At 36.5% G+C, this 16,752-nt stretch overlaps 1 protein-coding gene across 1 annotated transcript in view; it reads left to right on the top strand.

Annotated features, from left to right (window-relative positions):
• LOC103089565 (uncharacterized) overlaps window positions 1–16,752 on the top strand; it is a 25,722-nt gene that overhangs the window by 6,674 nt on the left and 2,296 nt on the right. The window contains exons 2-6 of the mRNA XM_007464813.1: window positions 4,912–5,033; window positions 6,618–6,756; window positions 9,843–9,964; window positions 11,863–11,973; window positions 13,596–13,702. Coding sequence (XP_007464875.1) covers window positions 4,912–5,033; window positions 6,618–6,756; window positions 9,843–9,964; window positions 11,863–11,973; window positions 13,596–13,702 — 601 coding nt within the window. The remainder of the gene's footprint in view (window positions 1–4,911; window positions 5,034–6,617; window positions 6,757–9,842; window positions 9,965–11,862; window positions 11,974–13,595; window positions 13,703–16,752) is intronic.

The raw sequence follows: 16,752 nt of genomic DNA, 5'->3' as shown, positions 1-16,752 counted from the left end.
GAAGAGCGGGGGGAAAAGAGGAAAGTAGCCATCTTGTCTAGGACCAGAAGTCCCCTCAGTAAATTTTTAAAATTTGAATAAGAACTTCAGAGTAATATAAGATATGAATGAATAATAGGAAATATATAACCCAATGTTTAATTATGTATTGTAAGTCATTAGAGGTAAGGATATGGGTGAGTTAAGGCCAGAGTTTGAACGTAAGACTTCATGGAGATGAAGTAACTTGAGCAGGGCCTTATTGCAAAAGATAGGGTCATAGAGTTGAAAGGAACCGTATGAACAGGAAGGAGTATGGAAAACACCTGAGGAGATTTGCACATCTTGAGCAGAAGTTATGTTAGAGAGTAATGAGAATAGAAAATAGGATGGTTAGACTCTGGTGATATAGAGGGCCTTGAAAGTCTAGAGTGACACTTCATACGTTGAAAAGTGAAAAGCTATCCCAAAATTGTAAGGAGAAGGAGTGACACAAAGTGAAGTTGAAGCAAGATTAGTTTAAAATTGGTGTGCAGGATATCTTATATTGGGGAGAAACTGATAGTTCAGCAGCTAATTGTGAGTTTGTCCTGGTACTCTAAATGTGTGGTGGTGCCTGTGCCTATGAGGTATTTGAAGTGGTAATAAAGAGGAAGTGGATTCAAAAGAGAAAGTGATAGGACTTGATACCTGACTAGATGGAAAAAGTGGGGTTTGATTCATAGACTGTCAGCTTTGGTGACTTCTCTGTCCCCATGTATTTAATTAAATGTAAGTAGGAAATTTTTAAAGAATGAATTTTGCTCTTTAGTGAAGCTCTTCTTTCTCCACTCCCTTCCACCTACATATGTAATTTGAGAAAGACCTTACTGTCCTTAGGCAACTGATTAACACCTTTCTTTAACTTTTTCCAAGCAACGTACTGTTACCACACATTCTGAAATAGCTATTATACATGTTAGAAGATGTTCAGCCTCACTTGTAATTAAAGAAATGCAAATTAAAACAACAAAGTTTGTTTTTATGGTACTATTCAATGCTATAAGCCTTTAATGAAACACATATTCTTATTCTTTTCTGATAGATTTAATTGGTATAATCTTTCAGGAAAGAAATTTGACAATATGTAGCAAAAGCCTTTAAAATGTTTAAGTACTTCTACTTCTAAGAATTTATAGTAAGGAAATAAATACAAAGAGATGATGTGTGCCAAAATGTTAGTTGCAGTGTTCCCAATTTTTCACAGTTATAACTGTATCTAAATGTATAGTAGTAGGACCGAACAGTTAAGTAATATACATATGGTGGAATATTACACAGCCTTTTAAAATAATGTTTTAAGGAATTTAATTTTAATAACAAATACTTAGGATGATAGAATGTTAAATGAATTCCAATTTTACACACTGCAGTAATATCCTATCATATCATGCCTTTTCCACCTGTTTCATAGCCATTATTAGGGCAAAAATGTCTTGCCCTCCTTTTCAGAAGTTATTTGCCAACGACTACAGATAATGAAACTAATTTTAGCCTTCTTGAGCTAAAAATTTCCACAGTGCCTTACATACAGTGCTCAACAAATATTAACTATTATTATGAAAGATCTTTTGAGAATTTTCTTCCTAGAAAACTATACATATTTATGTATACAACCAAGCATGCAACTTTAGGCCTTTTATGGACCACATAAAGCCCATATGTGGATCCTGTTAACTAGGACCATGGTGAAGAATCACTGCTGTAACTGAAGGAATCTCTTTTTACCCTTGAATGTACTTGAATCAGAGTTTGTTGCCCAGGATAAGAGGTGTCAGTTCTCATTTTCACCTGGTATCCTTGGGAATGAGTCTTCACTTAATACTGCCTTTTTAAAATGACTGAGTAATTTAACACACAATTTCATAATATCTCTCATCTTGCCTGGTGATGCTTACATTAATTGGGGGATTGACTCCCAAATAAGCATATTTAACTAGGGAGACAGCGGGAAATCTATTGTGACGGTTCAGAATTTGCAGCCCTTCCCATCTTTCATTTCTCCAGCTCCCTCGATCTTCACATATGACTGTTTAGATGGTTCACCACCACCACCCCTTCCAAGTCTATTAATAACCCAGTAGCAGTAGCAATCAGAGCCCTAGACACTACAAAGTGATAGAAGAAGAAAATAGGCTAAGGTAGTCATGGATTAGAGAACTAAATTGCCAAATCGAGTTCAGTTCCAGGGCCACATTTAAAGGGGCTGTTGAACAAGTCCAGAAGATGGCAACCAGATGGCAGTGGATATGGTTCCCACAATATATGAGGAACCGTGGTCAGAGCTAGGGAGAAGAGAAGGCTAAGGCAGTGATAGGGGAGCTCTTACTAGCCAGCTGCCTTCTGAGCTCCCTTAGAGAGACTGTATGGTATAGTAACTAAGAGTTCAGAGTTAGACCTACATTTAAATTCCAACTCTACCACTTCCTGGCCAGTATGACCTGAGACAAGTAACTTAAATTCTGACCTCACATTCTTCTTTTGTTATAAAATAGAAGTGATAATAGTACCACATATAGGATTCTGAGGATTAAATGACTGTTTGAAAAGCACTGCACAAAATTTAGGATGTCTTAAAAGTGCTCATTCAATAAATGCTGTATAGTAATAGCATTAAAGATGATGATTCCTCTCGAGCTGAAATTAGAAAAATGAGCTGTTATGGAAAGGTAGATTCTGGCTTAGCACATGGAAGAAATGCACTTCCCGAATGTGTTCAGGTGAAGACTGAAAAACAATCATATGTCAGAGATGCATGGATGGATTCTGCCATTTGGTAATAGTTCGTAATTAAGTTCCCTTTCCACTATAAGACTCTTATAAGGCCGACCCACATGAAAACTATGTTTTCCTAACATGGTTGTTTATGTTACAGAATTAAATCCAAAGAAGTTGGGCTATGAAATATCTTAGTTTGGTATAATGAGATTTTTATTGGCTTCTTCAGTTATGTACCATTTACAAATTGAGAGAACTTGCTAAGAATCAATGGTGTGAGTGATATTAGAATTAAATGCAAGTCATAGAAGCTTCTAGACAGTTTTCTATCTACAGAGAGAAGCTAAGCAGATGTTAGGTATTAATTAACACCTTGAGAAAATTTAATTAGATTTTAAGAGTACAATTTTTAAAAGGCCAGTTTTTTAAAAAAATGCATCACAGGTGCTATTTAAGTTCCACCTAAAACAATTTGGAATGAATCTTCATAGTATTTTCATTTCTCTATAATTTATATTTTGCATCCTTCTAGAAATAATTTGAAGCAACAATTTAGATCATTATACTAGATAGGTGAGGAAAGAAAAAAGAGCCAAAAGGCCTTTCTACATTAGTTCAGGGAGCCAAATAATATATCAGTATCTTCATATTAACTACTTTGCTCAAAAGGAAGTTATACAGAGAAAGAACCTCTGTACATAGGGAAACAGTGGAAAAAGTGAAAAAGAAGAGTAGCTTTATTTAGAAGCAAAAAACCTAGGTTTGTTTCTTGTGCTGCTGTTGGCCTGCTTTGTAACTTTTCACAGTTCATGTAACCTTCAAAGACTCAGTTACCTCCTCTGTAAATCAGAGAATGTAATCTTGCTTTGTCTTCCTTACATGGATGTTATAATACTTAAATGACCTAGTTTCTATGTGAAAGAACTTTGCAAACTAGAAAATATTATCCAGATTTTAATTGTTATTTGTGACATGAAAATTGCATTCTGACCCAACACAAGAATTATTATGTTTAAGAAGGAAATCATGAACTTATTTAAAAACAAAGATTTGGGGGGCGAGATGTGGAGATGGATATTTTCTTCAGAATCTCCTTGTTTTCCTTCTATAGCTGTTTTAAAACAGTAAGAAAAACACAACCCCTTCGAGGTCCTTTTACTCTAGCAAGAATTCAATATAAGTCTTTTAAGAAAAATGTAAAATGTTTTCATTAGTAGTCCTTTCCAGTCTATATTTGGCATTCAGGCTGTAGCTAACTTTTAGAGTATTTTACTTCCAGATAAGTCACATTCTAGTTAAAATTACATGAGCTGCTTAGAAATCATACTTTTGTAGAGCCAATTTAAAAAAATTTATAAACACACAGATAAGTTGAAAAAACAAAACAATGAACACCACTTTTATACCCTCACCTAGATTCACCGTCAGTCTCTTACCTTCTCCATCTTAATTGCTATATACATCGGCATGCACGCACACTTCCCTTTTTGCCAGATTATCCAAAGGTAGGCCACAGCCATCAGAAATGTGCTGTTTTAATGATCATTTTATCTGCTGTTCAAATGCAGTGGAGCAACATGATTCTTATAAAGTTTATTCTATAGTTGGTGCCATCTGTTAGTTCTTGTTATCCAAAGTCTTGAGTACATTTTATTGGAGGCAGAGATGCTCAGATTAAAGTTATATTCTTAGTAATCCCTGTGTGATGCCTCCTAAACTTGTAAGATCTATATGGTCACAAAAGGAATATTTGACTACTTACTGGTAAGTTTAAGACCCTAAAAACTAATGGCAGTACTTCCCTTAAGTAAAAATAAAGTAGTAAAAGTACTACATATTTTTTAAATGCCTTTGTTGTTCTATAACAGGCTGAAATAGTCAAGTTTTATATTTTCAAGCAGTTTGGAAAAAGGAAAAACTCAGTGTTTTCAATGGAACATTTGTTAAAATTTAAATATTTCATTGGTTAGAAAGTTTATTTATTGTTATAAATTGATGCTATCTGATGGAAAATATCCACCCATTGTAATCACTTAGTCTAGGTATGAGTACAACCATAAAAGCTATATCTGTTTTTTTTCTTTTTTTTTTTTTTTTTTCAGGAGATTTTGATGAATTCATTCAAGACAAAAAAGTTTTTTTTTTTTTTTTTTTTTTTTTTTTTTTTTTTTGCAGGAGATTTTGATGAATTCATTCAAGACAATAATGACATTATGTTGAAAAACATAGCAGAAGACCTTCGGAATTGCTTACCTCTAGAAACCATGCTTTCCTCAGAACGTCTAGCCCTCCAAAAAGTAAATATGTTAAATTAATTTAGTCTTAGTGCTACTTGAGGATTCTCCTATTCTCCCCTAACCCCATTAGCCTTTCCAGTCTAATCAGTCCTGAATTCTGCTTTTTTGTTTGGTGCTTCAATCATGTCCCCAATTCTTTTGAGTCTGTAACTTTCTGGCTCCCTAGTACCATTCATTCAACAGATATTTTTTGAGAGTGTCCTGTTTGCCAAGCACTCAACCCCCCACCCCCACCCCCAAAATCAAGGCACGACATTAATCTGTCCCTGCCTACATCATTGTCCTGGTTTTCTTTTCCCTGTTCCATTTCCATGGCTTTTATCAAGGGTGAAGCTCACCCCTTTGTTTCTTTCTCCTACTTTTGTGTTACACAATTTTTGCTTCTTTTATTCCTTTATTCCTAGAATTCTCACTTTTCTTCTCCAGACAACGCCCTCATTCAAGTACCTTCAAAGCCCAACTCTTATGGGATACATATGCTATGAATACTGTTTCCTAAAGCAAAACTAAGAATAATAATTTCTTCTTCCCCCACTAATCTGAAAGTAGCAGCGCTTCATGTGGTGGTTTTAAATTCCTGAGCAGAGGTACTAAATCCTGTACATTTTTGGTAGTTCTGTGCACATTGTGAGCACTCAGTAAATCTTAGTAAACATCCAGTCATTTACAGGAGGAAAATAGTGGGTCGTATGAAAACTGAGAGCAATATTTGTAATACAGTTTGGATGTTATTAATAAAACAATCTTAGCAGTCTCATGATATAACACAATATATAAAGAGAGAAAAAAGTATTCATTGCATGTTAATGGTGGACCCACAATCCCCCATCCCAACAAACTGTTTTTCTCTTCCTTTGTTTCCTTTTGGCCCTTGTATATGTTCATACATTTTATATACTTATATGTGTGAGTGTGTGTGTGTGTGTGTGTGTGTATAGATGTAGATATAATTTTGTAGATTTCCACGCAGATAGGTTGATTCTTTATTTAGTGTTAATGTAGAAGGAATCAGACATATTTTTCTCTGTAGCTGCTTGCTATTATATCATGTACCACCAGTATTAATAAAGTGCTATTATTTGTAAGCATGGAGGTTTACTAACATTGTTATTATTTGAAAACTTTGCTTCTGGGCAAAGATTACTTGCTAAGTATTTTGATGGGTAAGTCGCTGACATGTAGGACTCAGAAGACCTGATATTAGTTTCAGTTCTTCCCGCTCTTAACTAACTAGTGTCATTTCTTGGGAGAAATCTCTCTGGGTATCAGTTTCTTTATTTGTAAAATATACTACTTAGGATGGATAAGATGGTCTCAAAATAATCCTTTCAACTACAATTTTAATCTATTTCTCATAGCCATGTTTTGCATCATGACATGTCAAATAACAAGTTGCTAGTGTCTGAAAAATAAAACAAAAGCAGAGCAGAGTTGCTGACTTCCATAATCAAAACTTGTCTTCCTGTGCCTTGTCGTTGCTCTCAGAATTTTAGCATATGAACCACTGATGTTTTGCCTTATTTAGCAATAAAAAGAGACTTCTTTGTACTTTGTTTCTTTTGATGTTTTTCTTCTCTCCACCAGATACAGCAGCAGCCAGAACCCACAGTTCACGTTGATGCATTCCTTTATGATGAAGACTTTATTGATTCATTATGTGAGGAAGGAAAAATGAGCAGATACTACTGTATGGTGTGCGGCTCACACCAGACGGCACCTTTAGGTGGGCACTCAAGCCTGCAAACCTGATGACTTCATGTGTACTTTTCCTTACATGTCATGAGTATGCAGATTTTTTTTAATATCTTTAATTTTAATTTTTTAATTTTTTAATTTATTTTTGGCTGCATTGGGTCTTCATTGCTGCACGTGGGCTTTCTCTAGTTGTGTCGAGCGGGAGCTACTCTACATTGCGGTGTGCAGGCTTCTCATTGTGGTGGCTTCTCTTGTTGCAGAGCATGGGCTCTAGGTGCGTGGGCTTCAGTAGTTGTGGCATGCGGGCTCAGTAGTTGTGGCTCCTGGGCTTATTTGCTCTGCAGCATGTGGGATCTTCCTGGACCAGGACTCGAACCCATGTCCCCTGCATTGGCAGGCGGATTCTTAACCACTGCGCCACCAGGGAAGTCCCGAGTATGCAGATTCTTGCCCAAGCATTCACTGTTTTTGGAAAGCAAAAGGACAACCTGCAGCCTAGCCATTACCAATTATTGCAGTCAGGGAAACTAAATAGAAACATCGTTCAGGGAAGCTAGGCCACTTCATGTCTCTCCCAGGGGGATATTTCTGCTTTTCACTGAGCATGTTTAATTGGAGGTGACTTTTCAGGTCCAGCAACTAATCAGAAGTGAATGAATACAGGGAAACTGACTCATACGTTATATACTCAAAAGAGATTCACATTTAACCATAGTGCTGATTTATTTACAATGAGAAATATAACTGCCAAGGGGGCTGAAAACGTTCTCCCCATAGAAACATCTACTTGAGAAGTCAGATAGTAATCAGATATTGTTGGATGGGCATGGATTCAGAGGATGGAGATAGATAATCTTGACAGTCTATTCAGGCCATGATTTGACATCATGGAGCATCTTTGGTCTATAACCCAGAACAACTCTAGTGACAGTCTCCGGCATCTCTGTCCCTCAGATGCAGCACCTGTGTTTCAAATGGGAAACTAGACTGACTCCATGCTGCTAAGATGTTAACTCTTCTGTTAATATATTTTTTGTTCAAACTGGATATTATTGGCTAGGCTATTAATTTAAACATGCTATTTCAATCTCCCTGCTCACTTAGATTTAGAGGTGTTGCTTAGAGTGGCTAAGTAATATTGTGCTCATATTACTGATCTTAGATAATATTATTCTCGAAAATTAACTACTACCAAATTTGTAGTATGTTGCTGATACAAATATATTGTACCTGTATTGTAGTTGGGGATTAAACTACCCTGGTTTACTGATTTAAGATTCTATTTTTAGATAGTACTTATTTCCATTTGAAATAGTTGAAATTCACAGAATAGAAAAGGACTTAGACAAGAACAGTAGAGGAAAGGACTTCCCTGGTGGCGCAGTGGTCAAGGATCCGCCTGCCAATGCAGGGAACACGGGTTTGATCCCTGGCCCAGAAAGATCCCACATGCCGTGGAGCAGCTAAGCCCGTGTGCCACAACTACTGAGCCCGTGTGCCACAACTACTGAGCCCATGTGCCACAACTACTGAGCCTGTGTGCCACAACTACTGAGCCCGTGTGCCACAACTACTGAGCCCATGTGCCACAACTACTGAGCCTGTGTGCCACAACTACTGAGCCCGTGTGCCACAACTACTGAAGCCCGTGTGCCTAGAGCCCGTGCTCCACAACAAGAGAAGCCACCACAGTGAGAAGCCTGTGCACCACAACAAAGAGTAGCCCCTGCTCGACGCAACTAGAGAAAGCGCACACACAGCAACAAAGACCCAACGCAGCCAAAAGAAAAAGAACAATAGAGGGAAAACTAAAAAGTGAATTATAAATAACACCATATCAGATCTGATGTACAGAAATTTACAGAAGAGCTATGTTTGACACAGAAAAATTTGGGGGTTAGGATGTATTTTCACATAAAAATCAGATTGTAAATAGTGTCTGGACACCCAGACCAGCCCAGATAACTATAATGACTCTGAAAAAGCTATCACCGTGTGGGCCTCTTATTCCCTATATGAAAGGGTCTTGTCCAGCTACCAGACACGAACGATGACTCTGGAGCCCAGGGCAGGAGCACTAACGTGGCAAAGAGGATCGTGAGGATGAGAGGAGATAAGGGCTATGGTGGGCAACCCCCTCCACCCCATCACCTCCAGTGTTACTTCTGAGGCCTAGTCATCCTTTATTTTCTTCCAAGGGATTAGCCTGCCTGCTTCCATTTTCTTTGCCACCAGTCATTAGTTATGATCAAAGTTTCTCCCCTTCCTGATCATTATATCATGTAGCATACAGTAGAGAAAGTCTTTGGGTTACCTCCATATCAGAAAAAACAGACTCAGGCTCTCCCAGGTGATTCATTACAGAAATAATGGAGTGAGAAGGTGGGCTAGGAGACTAGAAATTGTAGCAATTAAACTAAGGGAAATAACAGTTTTGGAGTGTCTTAACCTCCTTCCATACCACCCCTCTCCTGCACTCCAGAACACACTCTAGGTTGGTCAGGGCTGCCACATTGTTCCACTCCAGAGATGGTCATTCATTGGGTCGTTTACAGTCTGCCGCAAGAGGTGGAAGCCCTGTGGTTGGCTCTGGGATAGGGTGAGAAAGCTAGATGGTAGGGGAGTTAGGAAGCAGTTGCTGGGAACAGCAGGTCAGAGGGAGAAGAGGAAGGGGAAAACCCAGGACACCCTAAGCAGCAGCAAGAAGGAAATGAGGAACATGTGGGTAGGGACAGGCAGCTGAGTAGCGGTTTTCTTGAGGCCTTTGATGATGATGATGATGATGATGATGATGATGATGATGATGATGATGATGATTTTGGCCGTGCTGCGTGGCTTGTAGGATCTTAGTTCCCTGACCAGGGATGGAACGCCTGGGAGTTCCCTCTAGAGGCCTTTTAAATGTCAGAGACTTCATATTTGTTCTTGTCTAATACAGCTCAGAGTGAATGAATACAAAATTATCACACTAATTTTTTCTAAATAACCTCTGAATGGCTTTCATTGATTAAGAAAAGCATGAAATACACTTTACAGGTGAAAGAATTAGAAGTACAGAATGGAATTGTTAATCCCCAAGCAGAATTTAATGTTTACTCTGTTCTAATTCTCCAGGGTTTATTTCTCATTCCTTCTCTCTCATGGAATTGAAGTTCATTTATCATCATGTACTCCCTGATCTATCGGGAAAGGTCTTGGTTGACGTTGGCTCCAGGCTTGGCACCGTCCTTTACGGGGTAAAGTCCAGCTTGTAGACATACTCAACATTTGGAAATACTTTCTTCTCCTACTAGCATCAGTTTTGCCTGCCACCATCCAAGGTGACAGCTTGGCTTTATTTATTAGAGTAACAGAATAATATGGTCAAAATAGTGTATCAAATTTGGACTTTAAAAGGCCAGCTCTCTGATTTCCATTACTAGTTTGACTTTGTGACACAGGTGAAGGAATATCAGCAAAACAGCAACGGGTGACCCTCATAACACTTTGCTATTCTGTCACTCACTTACTGCCCTTCTAACTCCATTTTCTGTACTGTACTAAAATAGTATAGTATACTGAGTTTTGATAAGAGCTCTTATAAAACTGACAAATTTACTTGACCTGGGAAATTGCTTATGGCTATGAGCAAGTCCCTGAACACCTCTGTGCCTCAAGTTCCTGACCTGTAAGTGAGCAAAGTAAATGATATCCAGGACACATCGTGCTCTAGTTTTCTGTGATCCAAAGTTAGAATGTAGACTTCTGTGTCTTCAATGTGGCTTTTTTTTTAAAATTCAAATCATGAGCATTTTAAATATTCTTAAATGGTTTTATCAAAAAACTGAAATGTGGTTTCTGGTTGTCATTAGCAGATGTGTTAAAACATGTGGCCAACAGCAGTAGATGTTCATGCCAGAAACAGGCCCTATCAGTTCCCAGCATCACTGCCTGCTCTAAACAGAAACAGTTAACTCTTTCATGGTTCATTTATTTTTCAGTGTTGACTTTTATTCTACAATTAGGAAAAATAGCCATAATAGAAAGTACAGTTTATCAGATGGCTTTGTTTGGAGAACATTAGAAATTATGCTTGTTTACCATATTTTGTCCATTCTTGTTAATTTTTTTATTTGTTAGAAAAGTATATAGCTGAAATAATTGTGGCTATACAGGTATTTGGCAGCATTAATGAATTTAGACATATTGTCATTTTCCTCTATAGTACATCACTGATTCAGTCAACAAAAATTTTTTGAATACTTACATATGCTCCATTGAACATATTCTAAAAATCCATGATGAGCTATGAATATAAATTTAGTTTACACGTAAGTGTTAGTTGATGTATAATGGTCTTCAGAATATGATTTGACCTCTCCTTCCAGATTATTTTTTGTTATTACAACCAAAATAAGTACATAATAATATATAGTCAGTTCTTGATGATCCTTGTTAACTAATGGCCAGTTATCTTTGGTGGATTGCCAGACACCAGGCTGACTTCTCAAAGCCAAACAGGACACACCTCCAGCCACCCTCCTCTTGTGTCAGACTGTGCATGAGTTTCCATTATATTTCCCACAGGTTAATGACTTTCTTGCTTTCTCCTGAAATTCCCAAGAAATTACAGAAGTAGGGTATTAAACAGAATCTATATGTGATCACTTTCCTTATTTCCAACTTTGTTGAATGCACAGTTTTATCAGGAAAAGTAAGAAATCAATCTTTAAAAATATGATTACTTTTAAATAACGGAAATTAATAAACTACAATCAAGGTCTCGATGAGTAAGAGTCTAAGTTCTTAAAAGTTGTTTTACATAAATTATAAAATGTTATTTATCTTTCCTTTTTATCTTTATTTTTACTTTATTGAATTCTATTTTTAAAAGTTTGAGTTTTAGGGACTTCCCTGGTGGTCCAGTGGTTAAGACTTTGCCTTCCAGTGCATGGGGTACAGGTTCGATACCTGGTTGGGGAGCTAAGATCCCACATGCCTCGCGGCCAAAAACCAAAACATAAAACAGAAGCAATATTGTAACAAATTCAATAAAGACTTTAAAAAAAAAGTTTGACTTTTAAAATTTCAAGTAGAAATAAACCCACAACTAAAAGTTAATTCTTTTGTATCATAATGTATCTTCATATTTTAGGGTTATCTTTACAGTTCAGCATCACAATTATATGGAGTAGAATTGAATGGAGACTTTTGCCAGTTGCAGGAAATGGTCATAAAAAAGTACCAGTTCACTGACAGAATAAAGGTACCTTTTTAAATGTTTATTCTGTTATCCACTGTATAGCATAGTTTAGCCAAATTTCTTCCACACTGGAGTTGGAAACTCTTTTTGAATCTATTCTTGATTGCTGTTGTGTAGAAACAGATTGAGTTAACTTAATATTTTAAAACACTGATAATAAAGTTGAATTATTATCAATATGTTCCACTCACATTTTTCTCTTCCTCCCAAATTTTATTAGAAAGTAGAATTTTTTCTTAATTTTCTTCATATCAACTATAGTTTTGGTAGCACTAATTTTGAATCTCTTGATGTTGGTCAGAAGTGTATTTAATTAAACTCTGAATGTTGAAAGTAAGCAAAAAGGTTAAGTAATGCTCACAGTTTTTATCTTTTTATAAGCTTTCAATAGGAATTGTGGGTGCCATAGAATAGCAGTCCATGGGAGAATGATGTCCTGGGTTGGGCTACGACAGAAATTTTCTGTTTCTTATATGAAAGGGGAAAAATAAAAAAGGGGAAAGGAAGTTTTTTGGTTGATGCAGTAATCCTTGTCATTTTCACTAGTGATCCTACACTTCTAATGGCAATGCACAGAAGTATTGTATATCTAAGGATCTCTGGTATTCAATGCAATCAAATATTGAAAGACATATCTTAGGAAGATTAAAGATCTAGCTTTCCCCTTTCTTATAGAAGGAAAACTTTTCATTCTCTTCCTCCTTCCATCCTTCCTTTTTTTTCTCTTTCTCTCATCTTGGAAATTGAGAGGCAAGTGATCAAAGAGAATTCATTGTCCAATAATAAGTTCATGGATTTTTCTCACTATCCCATATTTAATGAACAAAAACACACTGCTCTTACATAATAAGAATCACATAACTAACAGGAATATTGATTTAATTAGAAATCAAGATTTAAACATTCTGGATATTATTTATTTGTAAGGCTAAGTTCTTTTTTTGGAAGGAAATCATATGATATAAAAAACTTTTTCTCTCCTTTTTAAAATAAAAGTTATTTGCTTTGCTCTTGAGCAAATAAATGTTTCCTCTTATTATCTTGCCTGTGGTCTACAAGACTTGTTGATTATAGTCGAAGTTAATTTTTTGAGGTATATAGTTTTTTTCAATAAATTGTTTTGTTTGCTTTCTTGGATAGATAATATATTCAAGTGAATTTTAGATGAAGAGTCGGACAAGGCCAGTTAACATATTTGTATTAATATTTTACAGTTTATAAATTACTTTTTAAATTTTATATGGTCCCATTTGATTCTGTGAATCAGGACATATATTACTCCATTTTATTTATGAAAACACTGACTACCCAAATGTACAAATCCAGTTGATGATGGAGCCAGGATAACTAGTGATATAATGGAAAAAGCTCTGAACTGGGAGTGAAAAGAGTGTAATTATAGCTATATGAATGATTCCATCTAAAACAAAATTTTCACAAGTTTATGGTTTTTATTAGGTATTGAGTATCTTCCATAGGTAGTAGTATTAAATATACTGTTCTCCCATTTTAAGAAGTGTGAATCTCCCATATTGCCTCAAAACATCATTGAATCAATAGCTATTTCTTATGTGATTATATGATATGGTGTCTTTGTTCTCTTACGTGAACTTATTCTTTTTTAGGTGCTTCATGCAGACATCTGTACACAAGGTCCACTTCTGCAAAATGCTGATGTTATTATAATGAATAATGTCTTTGAATATTTTCTTAATGAGGTAGAACAGGCCAGGTACGTTATTTATTCAAGCAAGAAATCTGTTGTTAAAATATATCTAACAAAGTATGAAAAGGGATTGGTAGAAGTGTTTTCATATTAAACTTTTTATTATTTATTTATTTATTTATTTTTTGCCACACTGTGAGGCTCGTGGGACCTCAGTTCCCCAACCAGGGATCAAACCCGGGGCCCCAGCAGTGATATTAAACTTCTCAGAAATGACCTCAACTGTCAGGAGTTTATATTAATAAGGAAATGTGTTATGTCTAAATGAAAATAAAAATAAACTTTGGTTGTCTAACCTTGTAAATATTACATCTAATTTTGAGTAGTTATAAAATGGTTTCATGACCCAAGCGTTTGCTTAGCAGTCTGGGATGCAAGAAGTTATCAATTCCCAGTGGGTTTTTATACTTATTCTTTTCTGCCTCAGTTTTCTTTTCTTTGAAAAAACATGTCCTATGCTCTCCTATCACAAAATTATGGGAATTAACTGGTGCCTATAAATGACTATAAAACAAGATATGGGGCTTCCCTGGTGGCACAGTGGTTAAGAATCCACCTGCCAATGCAAGGGACATGGGTTCGAGCCCTGGTCCAGGAAGATCCCACATGCCACAGAGCAGCTAAGCCCGTGTGCCACAACTACTGAGCCTGTGCTCTAGAGACTGCGAGCCACAACTACTGAGCCCATCTGCCACAACTACTGAAGCCCACGCACCTAGAGCCCGTGCTTCTCAACAAGAGAAGCCACCACAAAGAGAAGCCCATGTACCGCAGTGAAGAGGAGTAGCCCCCACTCGCCACAACTAGAGAAAGCCCGCACGCAGCAAGGAAAACCCAACTCAGCCAAAAATAAATAAATAAATAAATAATTTTTTTTAAAAGATACAAGAATATTCAGCTAGAAAACAGTGAATAATGATCAAATTTTTAAAATGTTCTTAATGTGGTAATAGTAGGTTCCTGGAGTTTGTTCCACTATTCAAGCAATAGAAAAATTAGCAAATCTCTGATCACTTTTTTTTTTTTTTAAATTTTTGGCTGTTCTGTGCGCCTTGTGGGATCTTAGTTCCTCGGCCAGGGATTGTACCCACCCCCTGGGCAATAAGTGTGGAGTCCTAACCACTGGACCACCAGGGAATTCCCTGTGATCGCTTTTCTGACTTCTCATCAGGACTTATAGGTTCCTCTAATTAGAAAATTCCTGTAGTCTGAGACACTGATTTTCTGGTCAGTTAGGCTTGCTGACTTATTTATCATAATGACATACATATACTCTAGATGCAGGAAACCTTTCCATATCTATGAAAGGGCATTACACACGTTTGGATTAGTGCATCAGTGAGGTTTCTACTGCAAGAAATAAAAAGACATAATTATAGACCATAAACAGTTAATATGGAGTAGAATCCTGAATGAGTAACCCTCTTTATCCTGCCACCCCTTTACTGTCTATATTTTCTCTCTCTCTTGCACACATACACACACATATCTATTACTTGTAGGTTAAGGTTAGTACAAAATTAACAGTGTAAATAGTTTAAAAAGAAACTAGTTCAACAGAAAGCTAATCATATCCTCAGAGCTCAGCCAGAATGGGTGATGATTTTTTGGTCACAGGCTAAAGGCCAGAAACACAACCTGAACAAGTTGCTTTAATCATAGTGCACTCTTTAAGCTTAATTTCCAGTGAACAAAATATGTATAGCTTTTTACCTTTTTAAGTTCAGGACCAGTAGTCAAAACATCATATAATTGTTGGAGATTGAAATATACTAGGTTTATGCTGTGTAAGAAGTTAAAAGAGAAAAACACCTTAAACTCTTCACAGATTCATATAGGAAGATTTTTGAATGCTGAAGAATGATGAATGCTACCTGTTAACTTGATACTGGAAAGTATTTTCATGTTTGGGTTGTTTTAAAAACTATCTTGCGGGACTTCCCTGGTGGTCCAGTGAAAAACCCGCACACCACAACTAGAGAGAAGCCCGCATGCCGCAACTAAGACCAGACACAGCCAAAAATAATAAATTAAAAAAATAATAATCTCAAAAAAAAAACTATCTTGGAAAATTAATTCACAAACTCTGCATGACTCACCAAATAGGTACTGACCATGTGTTAGTTAGTTCAGTCATTTCTCCAAGTTAATCAAATGCAGTAAATATAGATAGATGATAGTCTCTCATGGTTAATTACCTTCATCATGAATGACAGTACACGGGAGAAAGTTTAGAAGATACAGTAAAGCATTCTGATATTGGAATCATTCTGACAAAATTGATCATTTACCTATTAATTCTGTATTGTAGCAAGTAGAGTAATTCTTAGTTTAAAAGGTGCCTCTGTATTTTTTCAGTAGGTGAAACATATACAACTACTACAATGACAGTTTCTCAGAAACAGCAAGTGCTATTTTGAGAGCCATGCCCAACTGTGCCAGTATACTCAGCTTCCTCAGTCTTACTAAATAGACTTGTAAAATATATAATTTCTAAGGAACTACATCAAGACAACGAACAGCTCTAGCCCAAGCACAGTGATATTTATTATCAAACACTGCTTCTTGGTTTTATATCTAGCCTGAGAAAAAGAACATTTGTATCGTTTTGCCTAGTAAGCTCCAGAATATACTAAACCCAATAACCATTGCTGTAACTAAAATAAGTGCAAATGATACTGCTGCCCACCTGCCCCACTACAAGGGGTGCACATCCCTGCATTGCTTGACCCTTGCTCCCCAATAACAGGGTGTACTGTCAAAACTCATGCACAGTGTAGAAATCCCATTCATGTCTGCTCTACAGGTTAATCAGAACTGGTCAGACACTGCCCTCTGACACACATACATGCACATGGTGTGCCATCATGCTTTAAATCTAGTTGATCTCATTAAACTTCTTAGGTGCCATAGTGTCCAGAATTCTTTCCATTGAATATTTCTGACAGCCAAATAAAGTATGATTTCACTCTTGATATTATTTTAAAAGATCTAATCTATATGTTATACTCTTATTTTAGTCTTTGCTTGTTTTCTGGCTTCTTTGGCCTTTCTCC

The sequence above is a fragment of the Lipotes vexillifer genome, unplaced genomic scaffold (assembly GCF_000442215.2).
Source record: "Lipotes vexillifer unplaced genomic scaffold, Lipotes_vexillifer_v1.1 scaffold324, whole genome shotgun sequence".
Taxonomy (NCBI): Eukaryota; Metazoa; Chordata; class Mammalia; order Artiodactyla; family Lipotidae; genus Lipotes; species Lipotes vexillifer.
This window is presented reverse-complemented; position numbering and strand designations above follow the sequence as displayed.